The following is a 23235-nucleotide window of genomic DNA, read 5'->3' on the forward strand; positions in this document are numbered from 1 at the left end:
TTTTTTTTTCCCAAGGTAATATTTCCCAGATCGGAATCCAAGAGGAAGAATCATTAAAAAAAGGGATTGTGTAGTGACAGTGTAGAAATGTAAAAATGATCAATACAGCATGAGCAGAATAAAAAAAATAAAAAGAGGAAAAAAAACAGTCCTTTTCAGGCGTGGAAGAAACTTCCTCTGACTACTTCATTCATTTCAGCGTTTGAAAAAAAAAAGGAAAAAGAACTGCAGCTAAAATTATAATAAAGGCTCAGATTTTCCGTTCCTGTGTGTGGCAGCAGTTTTGTGTGTGGCTGTTTGGCTTGGCTGGTAAGTGGAAAAAATGGCAGCTGGTCCTGTGCTTTCTGGGCTAGACTCAATCCAACCTCTTGCTTTTCTAGGAGGAGTAAAGAAAGGGAGATGCAGAGCCGGACACAGAGTCACAACTTATTGGTGCAGTGCTTGGAAAGTAGAATGAACTTGTTTTTGCATAAAATGGTCATGCATTGCTGCACATGTGGCATCCTTACAAGGAGGCACGGAGTGAACCATTCTGCAAAGTGGGATACTTAACCCACCGTGTTCATATCTACTTTGTGCGTTTTGTTTTTAGGTCCACAGGTTTTGCTGTTGATTCGACACATAGTGTAACCTCCACTGCCGCCGTCCCCGCTTCCTCCCATCGTACGCCTGTTTCCATAACCCGCTCTGTCAGCAACACCGCGGCTGTCGTCACCAGTCTTTTTATGAACCTGAGTCCTCAGTTTTCATAGTGTGGAAACTCTCTCGATCCAGGACTCTCACTGTATTTGTTTTCAGCGCTCACGCTCGCGTTGTGCATTAAGTGATTTACTTCAGATTCATATGAGTTTTAATTCTGGAGATTCGCACTGTGAAGAAAGCTTTAAAAAGGAAAAAAAATGTATTTGACTGTTTTTGTGCCAGCTGTGTCAAGTCCTTCTCTCCGACTGGGCTTTGTTCCTGAAAATAGTTTCTTTTGTGAAGTCAAGGAGAGGCTGAGCTGTGAGCAGAAAGAGGGGATTTGAGATCTAATTGGAGCAAGTGTGCTTGAAACCTCGCACCAATTCTGGCAGTGATAAGGGCGCGCCGCACAGTGCAGCCTGGGATTATAGGGGAGCTTCTGCATTGTATGAATCATGATCCATCCTGCCTGGAGTCTGGTATCATAACCACGGGATTACAGTTGACCTTACAGGCACTCAGGTTTAAACCATCAGAGCTTTAGCAACATTAACGCCTTGAGCCTTTAAATTTGTTCTGAGGAGATTGCGCAGCTATGTAAACATTTGTCAACGGATGAGGTTTTGTTAGTTTCTCCGCTTTGGGTGTTTGATTTGATTCCAAGTGTTGATGTTTTATCGAGAATAATCGTGTCTTTCTCCAGTATCTTACAATAAGAGCCGTTATAGCTGACATTCGTCTGAATTGTAACCAGCAGTGTAATTTTTGTATTGTAAAATCAGGGTACTTGAAAAATTAATTGGATTATCTGTTTTTGGTTAAGACACATGAAGTTTTTGGTAAATCCCTAATGTTGGATATTACTGATCTGCTGAAATGGAACTAGTAGACCTACGTGTCACAAGTTGGCTTTAAGACATAAAAGATTGAAGTTTTGTCTTTACATAACAGACAACTTGGCATCTTAAGGGACTTAGTTTCTAGCATCTTGTCAAAGAAACCCATTTGTTCACGTCTTTAGTCAAAGCTATAAAAAATGCCAAAGATAACAGTTTGACAGGCATAATGTAGTAATTTTGCACCAACAAGGGGATTCCCCATGCTAAGACATCCAAAAAGACTTGGCGTGTCTTAGCGTGGTGTCCCTATTTACAAAAAGAACTTTGAAGAAACTGGACAAGTGAAGGACAAAAGAAGCAGTGTTAGGCTTAAAAAACATCTACAGCAGATGAACAGCATCTGAAAGTCGTGTCCTTTGAAAAGAGGAGGGAAAAAGTCCAGCAAAAACATGACACGGGACCTCTGAGAGGCATTTGGCCTGTGAGTTGATCCATCTACTGTTCACTGAAGCCCCAGAGTCAGTACTAGAGGAAGGGTGGCTGTCAGAAGCCATTCTTTAGGAAGGGAAATGGGATTGGGGGGGGGGGGGGGGGTGAGGTATCCAAATTACACAAGAACAGGACTGACAGTGAATGGGAGCTGCTCTTTTGGTGCAAGTAGGACATTTCTGACAGTGAACAAAACAAAAGGCAATAAATTACTGGACTTATTTCCCATTTTCCTGGCAAAATATAGAGAAATGGGTAGCTTAAGGCTTTTGGATAGCATGGTAGCTTACAGGAGAGCACTTGCATGAAACGACCATCTCCTGTTAAGGCCTGTTTGAAGTGCTTTTGTTCGTTACTGTCACTGAAATTGAGTACTTCCGTTTGAATACTAGACTTGATCCATTTCAAGTGTTGAAACATGTAAAAAAAAAAATTTAAATAAAATTCCACTCCCCACTAACGTCTTTGTGCTCCTAGTTTCTAACTGTTTTGCCTTATCTGGGCGCAGTGTTGACACAGAGTCTTGGGGAGTTCTGTGTAATGTAAATGCTCAGGGCTGGTTTTGAATGCACAAAGTTAGCTAAGCTGTTTGTTCTTGCAGCTTGAATGGAAGCGTTGTATCGTCTACACCATCCTCTCTGTGTCGGTGACAGACGCGACCGGCATACTGTACATTCTGGCGGAGGCGAGGTGGGCTGGTGGCTGATTGAATCTTTTACAGAGGCAGCCGCTGCTGGAAGCAAAGACCCGCTTCCCCCTGAAAAGTGACATTTAGCGAAAGAATCTTAACCTCAGAAAAATGTTTGGAATAGTTTACTTGCCCCCACACGGTCACACCAGCTACTTTGCATGTTATCAGGGTTTTTTTTAGCTTTAGGCATATAAAACACACCTCATCAGGAAAGAGTCTGAAGCTTCTTTTTTTTTTTTCCTATATTGCCTGCATTTTCTTTGCCGTGGGAGTGAATGCATATAATGGATTCTGTGTTAATGAGCCATCTGTTGATAAGACAGGAGAAACGTGGTGGGTTGGACACAGGGCTTCTGCAGAGTCCTGCAACAACTTGCTTTTGTATGACTGGCTCCAGTTCTGTCGCAGCTTGTTCATGTGTGAGACATACTTTATTCAGCCGCATGTCAAAATGTTAATTTCCTGTCTGGGTTACAAATACCTACTGTTACTGTAATGTGTGGTTTAAATAGCCTCAAAAGATTTGAGCAGATAGTCGGGGTCTATGTCGGCGTTACACATAACACGATGGCCTGGAACAAGCTGGTTTCACTTATTCTCTACTGCTGTAATGTAATGAAATAATCAGGCAACATCTTCATTAACATCAAACAGCTCTTTTGACATCTGGGAGGATCTAACTAATCCTTCTCAGACTAGTTTCAATCTGCCAATAGGGAGATGTGCAGTATCTGTTAAACCAAGTTTATTCAGTGCTGAGGCGTTCTGCCAGAAGGTGGCAGCAGCAGCACTGTAGATGCCTGATTGAAACATGTCTGTGCACACCCTTACACAAGCAGGTCAAGTGCAGAGTGCCATGCATCAGTGATTAGCTCTATGGGTCAGCTCTATTTGTCCTATTGTTAGTTTAAAAGTGATACAGCTGCTCATTTCTGCAGCCAGTTGGAGAGCTTGCATCATCAAAGAGTGGATTTTTAGTATCTTTGAAAAACTGCTTCTTCTCCTCTTGACTGATTCTTAATAAGTGCTTTGAAGGCATGCAGAGTGTCAAATAAAATATGGAAAATGGACTTCCCATTACAGCTGTGCATTAAAATCATTCCTCTGAACCTCTAATACTAATACTAGTGTTTAGGTGGACCTGTTCAGCTGCTGTTAAATACAAATGTTAAATCAGCCAGTAACACAAAAGCAACTCGATGCATTTAGACATGTAGACGTGGGCAAGGTGGTCGGTAAATGTAGTGAGAAGGTGGAGATTATGGAACATGAATAAATGGGAATATTAGACAACACATGTGTAATCATAGCATCGTTTTGATTAAAAAAGTGATTTGAGCCTGTCACGTAATTCAGATGGTGTATAATCCAGAGGAACTCGGATGGTTTCCGTGTTTTCCAGCGTCTTATTCTGACTACGTCAGGCAGGTTTAAATGAAAGATTGCAGTCTCAGCTGGGGATGAGTTAATGGATGTTTCCGCTGAGATGGCGATGTCTTAATCACAGATGGGGTCATCAGGCCACGCTGTAGGAGCCTCTAGGGAGGCCAGGACAGAGGTCAGAAGTCACTGATGAGGTTTGCACCGCTGCCCTGTGGTGTCATGTGGGAGGACACGGCAAAAACAGCAAAGGTACAAGCCACGTGGGAGATAGCTTTGAGGGTTGCACGTGAAAACCGATTAATTGGTAAGGAAAAGCCAATATTATTAGAACAATCGCTGTGGGCTGGACTTGAATCTTTTGCATATTAATCAAGATTTTTTTCAAAGGGAGCTTTTTTTTAATAGTTTTGAATGTTCAATTGAATTCGGTTTTATTACTATATTCCCAAATCACAGCAGCAGTTGCCTTAAGGTGCTTAATATTGTACGGTGAAGGCCCTACAATATTACAGAGAAAATGCCAAAAATCAAACAACACTCGTTGATAAAGCACTTTGCAACTGAGGGAAGGAGAAACTTAAACAGGAAGAAACCTCGGGCAGAACCAAGCTCAGGGAGGAGCAGCCATCTGCTGCGACCATCGATTTAAAATTGAGCGATTGTTGTTTTTTGTTTTTGTTGTTCAGGCACATCATAGCCTGAGTTCAGAGGAATGCAGTGTATGTGCATACTGAGAGCATGGAGAGAGATTGCCAGTAATCGCATTACTTTTGTGTCTCTGGGAGTCCACAGGCTAAAACTGCAAAGCGGAGATCGCATCCTCAGACATGCGGATGACTTCTATCTATCTGTCTGGGTCTATTGATGACCTGGTTTACACTAATCAATACAATCATGAATGAATCAAGGGCATTTAGTTTCATGGCTGTGAGTAGTACTAGTAGTAGTAGAAGATTCACAGTGTCCAGTGTAATAAGGCTGTTTGTAAATAAATGCGAGGTGTCCAGATGAGCTTTACAACAGAAAACTAACCCAGCGCATTTATCGCTACGGAGCTTCGATGGATTTAACCGAATCTTCCGATGACCCAGGGACTACATTTTGCTAAACTGTAAGCCTTTGTCTTTGGGATTCTACCAGCATTTAGTAAGACTTAGAAGAAAATCTAACAGCTCTTCCACAAAGTTTACACATCTTTGAATTTAATTCAGCTTTTTATCTTACCTTGTAAAATCTACCAAACGCTATCCATTATATATAAAAATACTTTTTTGTACTTTTCCCTTCCTTACAGATAAATGGGGGGGAAATCCTTTCAGTAGAACTTATGTATAACACTTTAAAAAAATATTTTGAAGTGGAGGAAGACTTCAAAGAAATCTGCTATCATCTGGGTGGGTTCATCTGCAATAGCAAAAGTATTCCCAAATTAATATGCAGGGCACATTATTATGCATTTATAGGTATTAGGCGTAACCGAGGAAGTCATTATCAAGCAGGGGTGAGGTGGGTATTGAGGCTTGGCTCGTAGCTAGCGCCTCAGGGCTGTATGTCCTAACATACACATTCCTGCTGTACGTACACGCACGTTCAGCAGCATGACAGCAGTGCTTACTGCAGCAGTTTGTTGTGCTCACTAACCCAGTTAACTGTGATTTGAAGTCAATACAGTTCCACTTTCTCACTGCTGTGATCTAGGCTTTTCCATGTCTGCTGTCCGCTCGCTGTCTCTCAGTAAATGGAGGTTTCATCTCTCCCTGTAAATGGCTTTCCAGGTCAAGCCCTCTGTCCATCAGAATTTACCTCTCAGACGGAGATAACTGTGTTTCTCCTCAGGGGAGATTGTGAATGCCAGGTTTTGACTCATGAGTATTTAAGCACAGTTAATCAACCAGTGATAGCCAAACTGGCAAACATGCAACTGGTGGGTCTACCTTTTTTTTTTGTAACCAAAATGGAAAATATATATCATATTTAATGGATGGGTGTTGTAGAACTGGGCAACTCTTATCTGAAGGTCGTTTGGCTGGAGGATGTATTCTGCCAGGTTCGTCTGTCTGATGTTGCTAAAACCATCCTGAGAGCAGCAGTCAACATGATTTGATGACATCATATTATGGATCAAATGTAGGTACCCGATTTAAGCCCTTGGATTGCCCCAGGTTAGGCAGGGGTCTCCTAACAACCTTGAGACATTTCCAGATGTCAGGCATTCACACAGTAAGCAGTAGAGGAAGCAGACTGTATTATATTTATTTCAGACATTACTGGTGACAAGTTATTGAATGGTTTTTACTGCAATATTTCAGAACGTGCATGGGACAAAGCTTGCAGACACGGATTCACCTGATACAGTTTATCACATTACCCCCCCCCCCCCCCCCCCCCTTTGTTTCAGCCTTCCTCTGCTGGTCTTTTCCTTTTGTCTGGCTCCCCTTCTCTCCCTCCCTCCCTCCCTCTCTCCTTTTGCTCGCTTTCTCTCTCCTCTTCCATCTCTTTCACCCAGACCTTCCTTCCTTCCTTCCTGTGATAGACCGAGCTAACAACACATCAGCAGTGTTTTGGCCCATCGCATTGAAGCCTCCCCATTCCCCAGTGTTGTTCCGTGCTTCCGCTGGCTCCCACTGCTTGACTCAATTTACCGGCACACACCAGAGACTACAGTATTCTTTCAAAAGAACTATACTCCTTCCGCTTTTGGTCTCTGTCTCTGTTGTGTTGCTACTATGATGCTTCAGCACTGTCTGTTAATCTGCTCACAAAACTGTAATGTTCAGTCTGCTCAGATTTACAGTGTCGTCACTATTTGATGTAACATAAACACCTTTCAGTGTTCATCGTGTGATTTTTACATTGTAAAATATCATATCTGCATTTATTTTGGAGAGGATTTACTTTAAGATACATGCATAAAAGTTTTGCTTCACACTACATCGCTGACTGCAGAGGGAAAAAAACAGGAGTGAGACAAAACAGTGCATTCATTTTTTGTTCTCTGTTGACCTGTTAGATTATTACTTTAGATTACATTGGGGCTTTGAAGCTGTCCCAGTTTTTGTTTTTGTGTGTGAGTATCCTCACTGAACTGCAGCTGTGTTTTAGCTTTGCCCTGAGGTGGCAGTGAGCTATCATTTTACACTGTTTTTGTGTGGCCTAATGTTTAGTGGTGAAATTTATAGGTGCTTGTACACAAAGTCCTTGTCGAAGCATTCATGCTGCCAGGAATTGTCTTGGTACTGGCGACTACCAATGACTCAGGAGACATTTGGGATTTAGGCTAACAAGACCAACCAAATGATTGGGATAAAACTTTTTTTTTTTTCATTTAATGTCTCATGGACATAAAATCTGCAGTCAAACCTGATAAAATGAGTAAAAAGCTGCCTTTCTTCCACTGTATGTCTTTTGTCTGACTCCCCCTCTCTAAACCTTGTTCTGCTGGAGGTTTCTTCCTCTTAAAGGGGAGTTTTTCCTTCCCACTGTCACCATAGGGGGACCTCTGGTTGTTGGGGTATTATTGTAGGGCCTTTACCTACGCTATATAAATACAATAGAATTGAAATGAACAGAATTCAGCTGAGTGTGGAAATGTTGCCGAAAATAAGCTTTAGGCATTTTCCCCTGTACTTCTACTTATAAAGTTGTACAGGATTACAGGTGTATTCAAAGCCTCAGTCCAAACATCATCAACATCTCTGCTCATTTTGCTCATCCACCCAGAGCAGCAAGCAAATTCCATGCTAATTGATGTTTTGGATAAAAGTAAGTCAGGAAGCGTAATAAGTACACTTATGTGCATTTTTTATTTACTATTTACAAGCCTGTATGTTTGTCAGAATACAGCTGAAATCTTACTCACCTCAGCCGTTGCATAACTCTTCCATAGATTTATATTCAGGGTTCTGAATAGAAGTATATCTATATCTAGTAGGCAGATATTGTTACTAGAAAGGCTGTTTCCAGTTGTTTTCAGGCTTTCTTCCAACATCAGGGTGACAGCAGGGCAGTAGTTTAGGCATTTAGGCAAAGTGTATTTTCACACAAGTCAGCGTGCTGATTGACAATGTGTGTCTGTGTGTATCTAACCAGAAAACTGTGTCCTGACCCACAGAAGCTGCTCCCACACACACACACACACACACACACACACACACACTTAATGTTTTGTCAGCTGGTCTGATGGAGTTCTATTTTTAGGCTGTGGTGAGATATATCTGGGTGTCTCAGTGCTGTCATGTGCAAACACAAGTATTACGCCTGTCTGTTTGGTTGCAGAGCGTCAGTTTGACGGACAGCGTTTGGCGTAGTTCAAGTGGCTTCCGTCAAATCACAGCACTAGATGTGATTTACACCATTTATACTCACTCTAGACGATGAGCTAATCTTTTAAAAAGCTTTAGATTCTCAAGCATCGTCCCTGCATTTTGCAGTTTACACAGACTTGTTCTTTGATACACTGTAAATCGTTTGAAAATACAGTACAAACTTTTTTGTCACTAGATCGCATGTGCCACGTCATAGTCTGCAGAAATAGTTTTTAACTCTTGTGTATGTAAAAATGTGAGATAATCCTCAGTAATGGTTTCATTTACATCATTTCCAGGACCTGCATACCATCTACTGCCACCTCTACCACATGGATGTTCTCTCACACCTTAGAGAACACCAGCTAAGGTGAGCCACTTCCATTTTACCTCCAAACTTAAAGAAATAACATCAAGTTTCACTCAACGGTGACAGGTGAGGAGCCAATCCCAGTTTCAGAATATAACATTACCTTAATAGTAGGCTTTAGCCCTACGTTTTACGTCAGTTGCATTGAATTGTTATATTAAGCACACCTTACCCAAACAGGTTTTTACACATTGTTTCTGCAAATATCTTTTTTCCCCCCCAAGAGGGGTTTTCCCCATCCTGGCCACCTTTCATACCAACTTCAAGTCAAGCTTCCTTTACTGATACCAAACAAGCTTAAATGTTATTCTTACTAGTTTGATACAGGTTCAGCGGGAAGTGCATTGAAAAGTAATTCTGATTCCTCAACTCCTTAACCTAATTCACGATGGTCCTTTGGAGAGGAAGACATCCACGTACCCACACGATCGGCCCATGTAATGTAAAAGGCTCTAGATCTTTGTTAATTGACAGAAATTGAGCAGTTGATCCTGTTAAATATCTGTTATGCTAAAGTAAATGAAAATCCCAAACTTTAAGAAAAAAAGATTAAAAATAATTTCATTTCCCTTCTAGGGATTTTAGGTTGGCTGTGGTTAAAACCGCTTTCTGGGGCAGCTTGTAAGTGTGTGAGTTTCAGGGACATGCAGAGACTCACATAGCCATCTAAGAGACTATCCAGTTTTCAAGATGAGGCATATGTGACTTGAATGTATAAACACCAAGTTTCACTGACCAGGTGCAGAGTTGTGCTTTAGAGAAGCGGGTCACCTTAACATTTTCTGCTGGTGGCCAGTAGTAATTGTGCCTGAAATCTGGGAACTTGTTGCTGCCTGAGAAATACGTGTGGATGCAACGATGGATTGGAAGAGCCAGAAAAGTGTAAGCTGAGGTTTTAAATGGAGAAAATGTTTACACCTGTTTCTTTCTCTCTCTCTCAGGTCGATGTGCACGTCTGCCAGGTATGAAAAACATGAGGCTAACCACGTCCTGTTCTAGTAAGTACATGTTCTCGCTCTTAGCAGGAAATGCTGTTATTTACCTCTCCATCTTTGCTCTCACGTGACTAGCTATGATCTGCTGAGTTCATGCACTATTCTCTGTGATTGTCTTCTACTGTGTTTCACATTTATAGAATACTTAACATTTACACTTCATGGCTCCTCAGAAAAAGGTTTTTCAGTGTAAAGATGCTGGTGGTGGTAGGCAGTGTTTGCACATCTCAGTTTCAAGGTTTTGGTTCACTGGCCTAGAATAACAGTTCCTTTAAACAGGTGCACTGGGGCCCATTAGCACAGCACATAAACATTATATGACGAAAAGCTAAATGCTTCTCCTCCTTTTTTCTAGTTTTTTTATTATCCAGATTTAAAACACCAATCGCTGACAGCCTGCCTTCTTTCATTTTTTTAAGCATTTTTTATTTCCTGTCATGGCGTTGTGTAGAAATAAATACTGCAATGTTTGAGGCTGATGGTTAATACAACTTGAGCATCATATACAAGGTGGATTTATGGGAAAGCTGGAGAAGTAGGAGGAGAGAAAACAAATGAGATGAACAAGAGGCTCGTGAAAGCAGAGGTAACAGGATGATTAAATGAGGACAGAGTTCACAGCGTAATGAACAGAGGTGATGAGAAGAGGAGGGAGTAGCAAAGAGTAAACAAAAAGCTTTAAGGAGTTATATTAAAATTTGAGGAGTGCATGCCGAGAAGGCAAGAAAACAAGAGGTAAATATGCTAAGGAGGAAGGGATAGCAATGTCAAGAGGGAAGGGAGATGACAAATGAATTGAAGGCAGGAGTGAATGAGCGCAAAGCAGGAGAGGAATGTAGAGGAAGTGTGAAAGATGGAGGGAGGACAGAGACAAATGAAAGGATGAGGGCTAACCTTCACCTGTTATTAATGTATTTTCATGCTCGCTGGAATCACATTAAGCACCCTGTGGTTTCATTTAGCACCAAATAAATACACAAAACACTCTCTCTGATACACTCCATTGCCTTTCTACCAGAGGCTTGTCGTAAGTGCCTTAACCCAGACCATGTCCAATTAGTCTTCTGTTACACAAACACATGCTAAAAAGGCTGCAGATGAAAGCAATCAAGGTCTCTGCAATGAAACCGCAATAAAAGTTACTAATGCTACCCTCACCCAACAATGCATAAATGAATCTCCTGTCTGCTTTTTAAACATAATTATTTTTAGGATACCTGCTTTCTTGTGCCACGCTTAATGAAAATTGATTGAAAAATACCAAAAGCATCAAATGAACGACCTGCGGAGGAATGGATATGATGCAGATAAGATTAGGTCTGCACCAAATGATTCTTTTTGTCCAATTTGCAGATTGTCTCTCGAATTAAATCAACAGGGCCAGAAAATTATTAAAAATGCTCGAGGTTTCTTCAGGGGACAAAACTCAATTTACCATGAAATAAAGCAAACAATATGAACCACTGCTGTTTTCTAAGCTTCTGTGTCACACTCTCTCCTTGGTTTTTTTTTTTTTTTTTTTTTTTTTTGTACCGCATTGGCCATTCTTGCTTCCTCTGTAGTACAAAGAGATCCGCTCCAGTTACACAAAATGCATCAAATGTACCAGATCTCCCCAAGCTTGTGTTGGGGAAATAGTGAGGCTCATGAAGACTATGAGCTGCACATAGATAAAAAGAAAACACATAAAAGCAGATCCATAATAATTTTCTGGCCCTGTGCGGATTCAAGTGAAAGTTGAATCCAAGGCTGTTCAGAAAGACTAATGCAACAGTTACAGGAAACAGTGGCATGGCCAGAATTATTGCAAACGTGTTCAATTAACTTGCAGTCTTGTTGCTTTTGAAATGGTTGCTTCAGAGACAGGGAGCAGGTCTCTGACAGCCAATCGCTGTCTTCAAAGTGGCTTTGAAGACAACAAGATGGCCCTAAAACTGCAACAATACAGAGTTATTGTGTTATCAATATAACATTGAATGGAGTCAAGTTGGCAATTGCATGCAGTCTGTTTCTGATAATATGAGAACGTGAGAACTGCCAGTGTTGCCATCTACATTGCCTTCTAACCTCATAGATGGTAAATGGTAAATGGCCTGCATTTGTATAGCACTTTTCTAGTCCCTAAGGACTCCAAAGCGCTTCACACTACATTCAGCCATTCACTCATTCACACACACATTCACACACTGGCGATGGCAAGCTACATTGTAGCCACAGCTGCCCTGGGGCGCACTGACAGAGGTGAGACTGCCGGACACTGGCGCCACCGGGCCCTCTGGCCACCACCAGTAGGCAAACATGGGGTTAGTATCTATATATATGAATCAGAGCCATAATGATTTGCTGCAGGGTGGGGATTTCACTGCAAAATGTCTTGGCAACCTTGACTTTTACATATTAATATAAGTAGAATACAATCAGTTGGCAACCAGTTGCGTCGAGTGTCCTACTGCAAACACACGCATTGCAGATGTGCAATTATAATTTTTTTTTCATACTTTCTTTTTATTGTTTTTCTTTAAACATTGTGTGTGTGTGTGTGTGTGGGGGGGGGGGGGTAGTAACAACAAAACAGAACTTAAAAATAAAAGCAATAAAATTAAAAATAAATAAAAATAATTATCACTGACTGACCCACAATAGCTACAATGTGTTGGCAGTCTGTCTGCATTTATAAATTAAGCAGCATTTATTTGCAAACTTCAGCAACCTGTCTGAAACTGATTGTAGCCAGTCAAGTCTGATCACAGTTGTTTGGAGACAAGTTGCCTTCCACCAGGGGATCTGTGTAATCTGCTTGAAACTGAAAGTGCTCACACATTGGTTGGTGTTGCTCATATCTAAATTTACTTGGTTCAGACAGAAGCTGACGTGATAAGTTTGGCTAAATAATGCTGAAAACCTGACTGCATGCATTTGTACCAAGGTGCTGAGATGCAGAATTACAGTGAACACATGATCCATGCTCTTCTTATGTAAACAAATTTTGGACCACAGAGTAGGACATTTAAAAATTATTTTATCATTGAAAAAAAAAAAAACCCTCAATCTAGCCAGCCTGCAATTTTTATCTAACCATTTTTTTTTTGTTAAGCTGAGTTTTCTGTATAAATTACTTTTTTTTATAGCAGTTTATTTTTTGAATATAAACTCCAGCTTATTCATTTTCCATAGTCACCACTTGCAGATGAAAAATGTCCAATTAAATTGTTATAAATAAATATAATCAAAGACATTTGCAGAAATTCTTGTTTTAAATGTATATCGTACATCAGACTGTCGTGTGTTTTATAATATGTTCATATAATTCTTCACTCAGTGGGGCATCTTTTCATCTGCACTCTTCAAACAGTGCTTTCTCTCTCTCTTTTTTCTACTCTCTTCTTTCACATTCACACCCACAGGCACAGATACTGTGTTTTATCCCCTGACTCCCCTCTTCATGTATGACTGCATCCACGCTTGCTGCTGACACGAGCACCCTGTTATTGCGGAGTTAATTAGTCTTGTGTTTGGCGTTATTGGATATCATATATACAGTGTGCGTGGAACAGCATGGAAAGTCACACACCACATATTTGAGATGTGCTTATTTTTAGGTGAAATAACTCTATATTGCAGCTTTTGTAAATGGCAGACAAGACTGTCAGACTTGCCAGTCCTGATGTTAATGGATTATCTCCATCTCACAGCAATGCCACATTATTATGATTCTATAACACTTGACTTCCTAAGAATACATTGATGCTAATGCAAAATTCAGCGTTTAGCATTCAAAGTGCAACTGTGCTTTATATGCTCTCACTCTTGAGTTCTGTAGACAACACTCCTGCAGTTTTCAAAGCCTTGCGGGGGGAAAAGTTCAAGTGTCATGACTTGTTTCAAATTGTTCTTTTTAGCCATAAATATACAAGTTGTCTTAGCTCACCCTTTCATAAAAATTAGCAAAACTGTACAAGCTTGTGCAGGACCAACACGTTCTCACTCCCAAAGCATAACATTTTATGCTAGGTGACAAATCGTCAACATATTACGTTTTCGGCTACCCACCACGTTCCTAAATGACGACCTTGGAAAAATGAGGAAATATGAGAACCGTCTGGACTGAATCTACACATGTTCGCTCTTTTTCTTCAAATCGCTTACAAACACGCTATTTAACGTCATTAAAGTCCTGGTTAAGATCAGGAATAAGGTTATGGTTAGGGCTAGGGATAAGGTTAGGTTTAGGGCTGGAATACAGGGCTGGAACGTCTATTACCGCGGGAGCGTCATTGCACTGGATTTCAGCCATAACCTGCCGCGTACCATAAGAACGCCGAAGGTCTCCTTTCGCGTTCCTCAGGAACGCCGCGGGACATGACAAAACGTCGGCATGTTACGCCTCGGGAGTGAGAACGGGCTGGCAGGACAGCTGTGGTTCTTCACTGTTTAGCCAACATGACTGATGACTTCTCATATGATGTCTACATTAGAATTATTCCCCTTTGAAATAACTTTTATACTTTTCTGAAGAGGCAAATCTCCAAAATGAGAGATCTCAAATTAAAAGTCTATTTTTTTTTTTAAAGCTTCTCCTTTCTGTAGGATACATATGAAGTTTATATTTTTGTCCTACTCTCTATGCTATTCGAATGCTTTCTGTGATGTCTTATAACAACCCTGGTGAAGACCACAAGCTGAAACAGGTCATTCAAATTCTACAAGTATTGCCGGATGTTTAAAAACCTTCAGACTTTATGCTCTTCTGGCACAACTCCGTGAAGTACTTCATGTACTGAACAAGCCTCTGCCCTTAACTGAAAAAGAACCTAGAAAACCAAAGTAAAAACCAAAAACTGCCAAGCCCATTTGAAGAGTCCAGGGAAAAACCAATCCATTTACCTTTAAAACGCACCAATTTAATTAATTTGTATTCATGAAATGTAACAAAAGCTCTGAAATTATGTTGAAGGTTCACATGGTGTACACTTCAGCCTTCAATACTAAACCATTTCCACTGGGTTTGACACGTGCTCTTTCTCTCTCTTGCAGCCCAGACACCATTGCTACCTGTTGGTACATCCTGCTCTCAGGATCGGTCTTCGTCAAGGAGCACATGTACCTGGCAAGGTGCTGGTATGTATCACTCACAGAAGAGAAAAACAATATAATGGGGTGAGACAAGGTGACGATCAGTCTAGGGGAGATGAGGTGGGATTAGATATTACACATCCGCACTCAATATGACTGCCGCCAAGATGTCTGTATATATGCGCCTCCATCTTTACGCTAGAAAATGGAAATGGCAGAGCTGTGATTTATGAAAAGATGGCGCCTACTGATATGTAAAGGAATCGTTTGTGTATATGTGCACACACAAAGACACATACTTGTATATTTTGCTTGTAATTCTATGTTAAACAACACAGAGCAGATTCCTTTTTCCAAGCCCCCTGCTCATGAAGTTACTGCTCTGTAGATGCTAATATGTTTTTTCTGTTTTATCTGTGGAAAAAACAATTTTACGGATGGTTATTGTGTTGTCGTGCCTGGACACAGGGATTTCTGATTTTCCACTCGGATGTCTATCAACATTGTACAGTTCTAAATTGCTGCTCTTTGGCAGGGAGTTGCTCATGTGTGTAACACATATTATAGTAATGTACATCCATAATGGTCATTATGTAAAATCAAATGGGAAAGTGCTGAAAAATCATTTTGAATCTATTCAAGCTGACCTAAGTACAGAGCTAAATATAAGAAAGAGAGCTTGCTGGTACTCCGTCAGTGAGAGATTAGGTTTTATATCTGGGCAGAGATTCATCAGTAACATTTGCGATTTAATAAGGCCATATCATATAAAAATGTCAAGTCCTCCTCGTCTTTAGAGCAGCCAAACTGCCAAAATAAATTGCAGTTCTTTACACAGAGCCGTTGCACCTGTTTAAACACTGGAACTGATGGTAATAGAAAAAGCTGTGACAGCAGTTGCTGGAGGCCGAGCCTTCGCTCCATGTTTAACTTTCCCTCTGCTGTTATAGTTGGACTGAAACAGAAGCAACACATGCCAGAAATGAAGAGAGGACAGCAATATCGAACCCCTCCAAAAAACCCAAAACAAAAAAAGTTCAACTTTTGGTTGACTGCTTTATCTCTTAGACTAGTCTGAACAAACTGACAATCACAGCACTTAAATGGGATCATACATTCATATGTTTCTTGCACCTCTGGCATCAGTCTGTAGTTTTCCAAGCAATTCCCTGTAGTTTTAATGATTATTTACAATGTGAGAACATTTCAGACTTGGATGAAAACTAAGGATTCCACTCAAAAGCCCATCTTCCATCCTCTGACCTTTTTCTTGCCGTCACCAAAAAAATAAAAAATAAAAAATGGATGTGACAAGTAGGGCTGGGCGATATGGCCTAAAATCCATATCACGGTATAATTTGAAGCATGTGCGGTAACAATATATATCGCGATATATTCTTTACTTCTGTATAACGTATTTTACACAATGTAAGGCACACTTAAAATCCTTTAATTTTCTCAAACATTGACAGTGTGCCTTATGTATGAATTCTGACCTCGAACCGATTTTATGTGGTACACGGCGCATAGAAATCTGTCAAAAAATGTTTTAGTACCACTTTGGTAAGATATGAAGGCGCATCGCTTGATGGATTGCCGGAGCATTACGGCTGCCAACTCCTCAGTAAGGAAAATTACTATTGGCTGACCGAAAAGTCGCGAGAAGTCGCTAAATGACGTCATCGCCTAATTTGCATAATATGTCATGCTAATGTAATTGTAACCTACATTGTTGAGAGAAATAACATTGAAGAACATGGAAGAGAAAGTGAGTTAAAAATGTCCATTGAGATCGAATGCCTACTTAAGGTATTTCTGCATTGGCTTCAACCCAAAACCCTCGGTCCATGTTTTATAGTGGGTATTGCGCCACCGTGCTGATGAAATAAAAGCATAAAAAATAAGTTAAGAGCTATGGCAGAGAACCTTAATATGCACGTGAGCCAAAGTTGGACACAAAAACGTGATTAAAAATTAATGGTAAAAAACCCTGTATTTGTATAGCGCTTTTCTAGTCCCTAAGCGCTTGACATATCCAGTCATCCACACACACATTGTAGCCACAGCCACCCTGGGGCGCACTGACAGAGGCGAGGCTGCCGGACACTGGCGCCACCGGGCCCTCTGACCACCACCAGTAGGCAACGGGTGAAGTGTCTTGCCCAAGGACACAACGACTGAGACTGTCCAAGCCGGGGCTCGAACCGGCAACCTTCCGATTACTAGGCGAACTCCCAACTGTTGAGCCACGATCGCCCATTAGGAAATGAAATCACTAAACCACACAGCTGGTCTCAGAAAAGTCCTGTTAACAAATATTAAAATGCTTATAGATCATTTTTCCGTCAAGTAAATGTTGCAGCCTTTGCATGGCATAAGTTTAAAGAAAAAAAAATAGCTATCACTAGCTCCAGCAACTTTTGTTGGCTGACTGTTACTCAGAGTGTTGGCATAGTAAGCAGAACTGAAACCTCAATTCAACAGTTAGTGCAGTTTCTAGTTCTTTTAATTGTAACACAAAGCGCCAAGTGACCAACTGTGACAGAGAGAATTGTTGGACTAGTATCAATAACGTGTGTGTGTGTGTTTGTTTGTGTGTGTGTGTGTCATTCCATTGTGGCCCAGTTGATAACATAGTGAAGGGTAGGATGGGGGGTAGGTTGGTTGACTGGAAAGGACTGGAGGGTGTGTCTGTGTGTTGGAGTACGAGCAGCAGCAGCAGGGGGCTTGGAAGGGGTCACTGAGAGAGCTAATAGGGTGTGTGTGTGTGTGTGTGTGTGTAAGAGTGAGTGTGTGTGTGTGTGTGTGTGTGTGTGTGTGTGTGTGTGTGTGTGTGTGTGTAGGAGAGCAAAGAATGCGGAACCCCTGGCAGAGCAGTGGATGGCCATGTGTTCCTGAGCAGCCTGCCTGCCTGGAGCCCAAAAGCACATCCAGGCAGGAAATGAGCAGACTACACTCACGTGCACACACACACGCGCGCACACACTGACAAATAGAAACCTCACTGGAGCCAGCGGACAGACAGACAGAAGTGAACAGAGAGAGAACACTTCTCCTTTAGTTTAACTAAAAGCCTCTTCCGCTTTCTTTCTGAGGAAACTTCTCACTAGTTCACACTCTGGAGTACAAAACAAACACACTTGGATGTAATCCTGGATTATCTAAATAATGAACTTTTCTCCCCTCCTCATTGCGGATAATATGTTGGATAATATTTCACATACAAGGAATCCAAAGGAGTGGACCCCCTGTGTTCCCGATCCTGGTTAGTAATGTTAAAGCTTTTCGTTATACACTTGCTGTAAGGCGATGGGGATTTCAGGGTAATTCTGGAGGGTTTTTTTTTTTCTTTTTCAAAACTCCCTCGCTATTTCTTTACGCATTCTTCAGCCCAGCACGCTTCATTTCCTGCCTGCCTGCCATAGTTTAACCAGCTGGACAACCAGGGTCTCCCTAGGGTACTGTGGCTTAGCACTGCTCTAAAAAACGCGCTACTGAGTCCTGTGTGTTTTCATACATATCTACAATGGCTTTTTTAAAGACAGGCAGTCCTCTATTCTCACAATGCCAACACCTTTAAACAAGTATGTTGACTAAAATAGAATATGTAGTGCTTTTTTTTTTTTTTTTTTTTAATACCTTTGACCAACACAAAGGAAAAAAGCAGAAAATTCAGTTTGTTACTAAACTCGTCATATATAAAACTAAAGATACGGAGCAAAGATTGTCCCCATTCAAAAGTGAAACATCCAAGTAAAATATTCAAAATTATTGGTGAGATTATTACAAAATTTCCTATTTTTCTTGTACTTCTTCTCCTTGAGTTCAAACAAAACTGCTCACTTCTCTATGTTTTCTGGAACATTGCTGTCCTAGGAGGAAGTGAAGAGTACAACAACATCACACGCAGCAGAGGAATGAATGAATGTTAGTTTTGTCGTTCCCTAAGATGTGGAGGGAAAAAAAGTCAACTGCTGCATTGGAGTTGAGCAGTAGCAGTTAATGGTGCTTATTTAATTGTAATTTTTAAAATCTGATATGGATACATTTGAGGTCACCCTTTTAACTGATTGCTGATTTCCACATGAATGTGTTGTGATGTTTCTGAATGACCCACTGGATCATTACTTGGAGTACTTGGAGTCTGTCTTTTTGTGTGCTGGTGGTCTCGCTGCTGGCCAGCTCCTCAGTCTTCTTTGATTATGAGTCAGAGCTGTCAGTGTTGGCCAACCGAGCACTAAAAATGAGAAGAAAAACAGTCGGGGAGATTGAGAAGTAGATTTCTAAGTATGGTGAACTGTGTCTTTACTGCTTGTCATTATTACCATGGAAACTTGGGTGCCAAATGGGCACGGACCTCTGTTGGGGTTTAATTAACGCATTTCTTTCAGACTTTATCAAATTGTGCACTCGGAGGTTGTTCGGAATAACATAGCTTGTCGGTTTGGACGTTTGTGGAAACTTTTCTGGATTCATTTTCACACCTGGCAAAGTTGTATGTGAGACTGCAAAAGTATGAATCAGTCGAATTGGATAATCAGCGGGCCTCTGCCAGCTATGGGTCTGTTTAATCTCAGAGCCCAATGACTGAATAGCACAGGTAGCTCACAGTGAGCGAATGTGCGTCATGTCCTGCCCTTCCTACCCTCCGTATATGCCGTACCCAGGCACCAACTTTCGTCTAAGCAAGAACATTTCCACTAGTGAGAATACACGTAACATGGAAAGACTTGTTGCTTTTGTCCTGCACTCATTTTTTGAATACCTGCATACTTTGGAGGGAGCAGATCATTTTTGGCATTCTTCGGAGGCAATAACACGGCGTGAAAAAATGCAGCAGGTCAAACCGGGCACATCCTACATTGTCATCAAACACAGATTTGAATCTTGTCAAAATTCTCTGCATTACACAACAACTTGAGCTTGATTTATCATTCGGTGTTGAATCTTCTCAAATGCTTGTGACGTAGACTACGTGACAGGCCGACGCCGTCGCAGGCATGGAGGAAATGATGGTACACAACATGCCAATCAGTCATTGCAGACTGCGCAAGTGCAGCATGTAGTTAATCGTCTCATCATCTCAAACCACAACTTTAACGTAGGCTCAAAAGGTAGAGCGCATCGTTTACTAATCGGGAGGTCACTGGTTCGATCCCGTGCCCCTCGAGTCTGTGTGTCAGTGTCCTTTGACAAGATACTAAACCAACCTTCTCCTGATGCATCCATGAACATGTGAGTGTGTGCATGGTAGGTTAGAGCGCTGTAAATATACTATTTGCTATTTAATTTTTTTTTTTTTTTGCACTATTGAGAATGTTGTCGGTTTTTCCACACTTCAGACAATAGACACCTCAAGGTGTGTGTGTGTGTGTGTGTGTGTGTGTGTGGTCAGTTCCTATACCAGCTGTCATGGTTTATTGCCCAGGGCACTGCAGCTGTCACTGAACCTGTTCTCAGCTCTGCCGACAACTTGTTTTTGCTGGAAAAGGAGGGGAGAGAAATCATCACCTGCTGAAATCCAGCAAAGACACAGCCTCAGTACTTCGAAGGGACGAGATTTCCCTTCCAAAAAGATGAAAGAGATGATGGGGATTAAAGTTGATTTATTGTAGAAGTACTCCCCACTTACTAACGCGAGAGGAATTTATTGTTTAAAGCTTTTGTGAAAAACCAGTGCCTCGCAGACATGATACATTTCCAGCCTTTAAAATACCATACAGGTTGGTTATACTAATGGTGATTTCTTTAACAAAGTGCATAAGCATTTGGTGTCTGTGGATAAATGGATGAATGGATGGATGGAGCATTGAAGCCTGTCGTGATAAATTGAGGCAGATAAGGGTTTGTGCTGTGTGTAGTATTATCTTTAGAACAGCATACATCATACATTAATACAGCATACATTATTGATGCTTCTGCTCCGTAATTGCAGGAATGCATCTGAAAGGTAATTTCCTGTCATGACATCATGAGTCAATGTCAGTCTGATATATTTTATGGAGATCTGAATGAGATCCATCTGTTCACACCTCTAAAATCAATAGGCTACACCACAATTCTATTTTTGTTAATATAGAGATTATTATTGTTACAAGAAATTTACATAAATTTCATAAAAATGAAATAAATGCATACAAATGCCGTTTTTAATGCATCTAAAAGGTTATATTTGAGAATTTGGAATCTTCTTGCACTTCCTCTACTTGGACAGTGCTGTACACGTTTTCTTATAACCGCTGCATTACTTAAGCCATAATCGCCAAGAAATTTTCACTTGTTAAAAACTAGTTCTAGGTGTTTAGTTTAGACCTCAGTCTAAATTTGCTTTGGTTGCTAGCATGTTGCCGTGATCGCCCATAGTTTGCATTTAAGTTGCCAACTTGTTTGCAAACACTCACCAACTGCTTGCTGAGGAGAACAATGAAAAGTGAGATTTAAAGCAGACTCAAACGATTCGCTTTCAAAGTAAAAGTTGCACCCTTTGAAATGTATTGGTTGCAGTGGTAAGACAGTTTTTATTTTGGAGGCGAATCTTCTCCATTTCTCCTTTGGTTTGCACTTGTTTGGGTTTCACCACTGTTCAGCGTCTTCAATGCAAACCATCAGCTTCTATTCATACAGACATAAGAGTAACTACCCAAGAATTAGAGTGCAGCGAGACCTAAACTACCGCAGCCCCACACACACTAGAAATGTGTCAGCATGTTTTGGGGGTTTTAAATTCACAAAACTTAAAACCCACTTTTACCTTGTAAGGCTGAAGGCTAATGTTTGGCCATAGTGTGGTTTTAGAAGGCTGTCTAATTTCCTGTGTGAGGCACAGATTCACACCAAATAACAACAGAGCGTTATCACATTTCAGTTCAGTCAGGGCAGCGGCATCATTTGGTGGGTACAAATATGTGCGCCCACACATAACCTCGGTAACTCACGTACAGTTGACTCAAGTTTGTTTGGCTCTTGTGCTCTTTGTGGAAATGCAGTAAGGTCAAAACCGAAGAAAAAATATTGAGCAAGCGAACACAAACACATAAAGTACATACAGTCTAATGCTGTGGATGCGAAGGGCCGAAATCTTTTCTCCTTTAGCATCAAACTGTAGCTCTCCTGTATTTCTCTGGCACAACTGGTCTCTCTGCCCTGCGCGCACCCGCCCACACACAGTGAGGAGACAGGCTTGGCAGGCTTTGTGTAGCGCTGACAGGGACCAGGCGTCTCGCCTCAGTGGAGTGCGGAGAGATCCTGTCAGAGTCAGACTGACCTCCAGGCTAAGGGCTCTGAACAAACTCCCTGCCCAGCTGACTGCATTCCTCATTGGGAACAATTGAGTTTATACTCTGCTGGGAGCCACTCTATGGATAGACTGTGATTTTGATCATTTGTGTTTGTTTGCTTATTCCCTTGTGCGTGTCGGTTTTTGTTTTTATAATAAAATCAGATCAGAACATCTAAAGAAACAATACAGACTTGCAGATGTGAAAAAAGGAACAGTCTGTGGTGTGAAACAATTTGGGGAATGTAAACTGGACCCAGTGGTCAGGCCCATGTGTTGCGCGGCATTGATGGACGAGGGCAAACCCTCTGCAGCTGTAGAAATGCTTTGTGCAGCAGATTTGTGCCTCTTACCTGCGGGGAGGCACGAAACGGCTCAAAATCACGAGAGATGAACAAGAAAGTTTTCTATTATTAATTGATCCAAATCCAGTAAACAAAGATGCAGTGTGCACCTTTTCAAGGCATGCTTTGAACTTTAAAGCCCTTCTCCAACTGTCAGCACTATATAAATGTTATTAAAATGAGAAAATCAATAGAACTGATAATGGGTTTTACTGTCCCCAGACTCACCTGAACAGAGCACTTTATGAAAACAAGAAGTGCCTCATATTTTCTAGGCTTAGTGAATAATTTAGTTTTCTATAGAAAACCTAATGTAATGCTTTTGTGCTGTAATTGTGCTACCAAAAGAAAAAAGTGGCCTGAGTGTATGCGATAGGTACGTGCCAAATAAATCCACACACCACTATTTTGGCCTTTTTCAGCTGCTAAGAGAGAGGTTTCCATGTAAGTGGCGGCTTCCTTCATCTTTTGTGGCTGTAGGTTTATTTCCTCCCTCAGTGTTAGGCACTAAAGGTTTGGCTTCCACTAATATATCCTGGAAAAATCTGTTTATTAGAAGAAAAGCGTGATTTAAAAAAAAAGTTTCTATCATTAGAACGCATTACAAAGACAGACTTTTATGTGAGGCCTAAATTCAGAGTGTTGTTTGTGTCAGTAAGAAGCTGTTATTTAAGATGTGACTAGATGAAAGTTTTCTTTTTTCTTTTTCTTTTTTTTGACCTAGAGGAAGCAAAGACCGGCAGTAAAAGGAGTGAAGGAAATGATGAAAGGGAATACAGAATGAGATGAG

At 41.1% G+C, this 23235-nt stretch overlaps 1 protein-coding gene across 1 annotated transcript in view; it reads left to right on the forward strand.

The window, feature by feature from the left end:
* rapgef6 (Rap guanine nucleotide exchange factor (GEF) 6) overlaps window positions 1-23235 on the forward strand; it is a 143456-nt gene that overhangs the window by 25384 nt on the left and 94837 nt on the right. Inside the window, exons 2-4 of the mRNA XM_085175326.1 lie at window positions 8687-8757; window positions 9699-9755; window positions 14787-14870. Coding sequence (XP_085031452.1) covers window positions 8687-8757; window positions 9699-9755; window positions 14787-14870 — 212 coding nt within the window. The remainder of the gene's footprint in view (window positions 1-8686; window positions 8758-9698; window positions 9756-14786; window positions 14871-23235) is intronic.

Source organism: Neolamprologus multifasciatus, chromosome 10 (assembly GCF_963576455.1).
Source record: "Neolamprologus multifasciatus chromosome 10, fNeoMul1.2, whole genome shotgun sequence".
NCBI lineage: Eukaryota > Metazoa > Chordata > Actinopteri > Cichliformes > Cichlidae > Neolamprologus > Neolamprologus multifasciatus.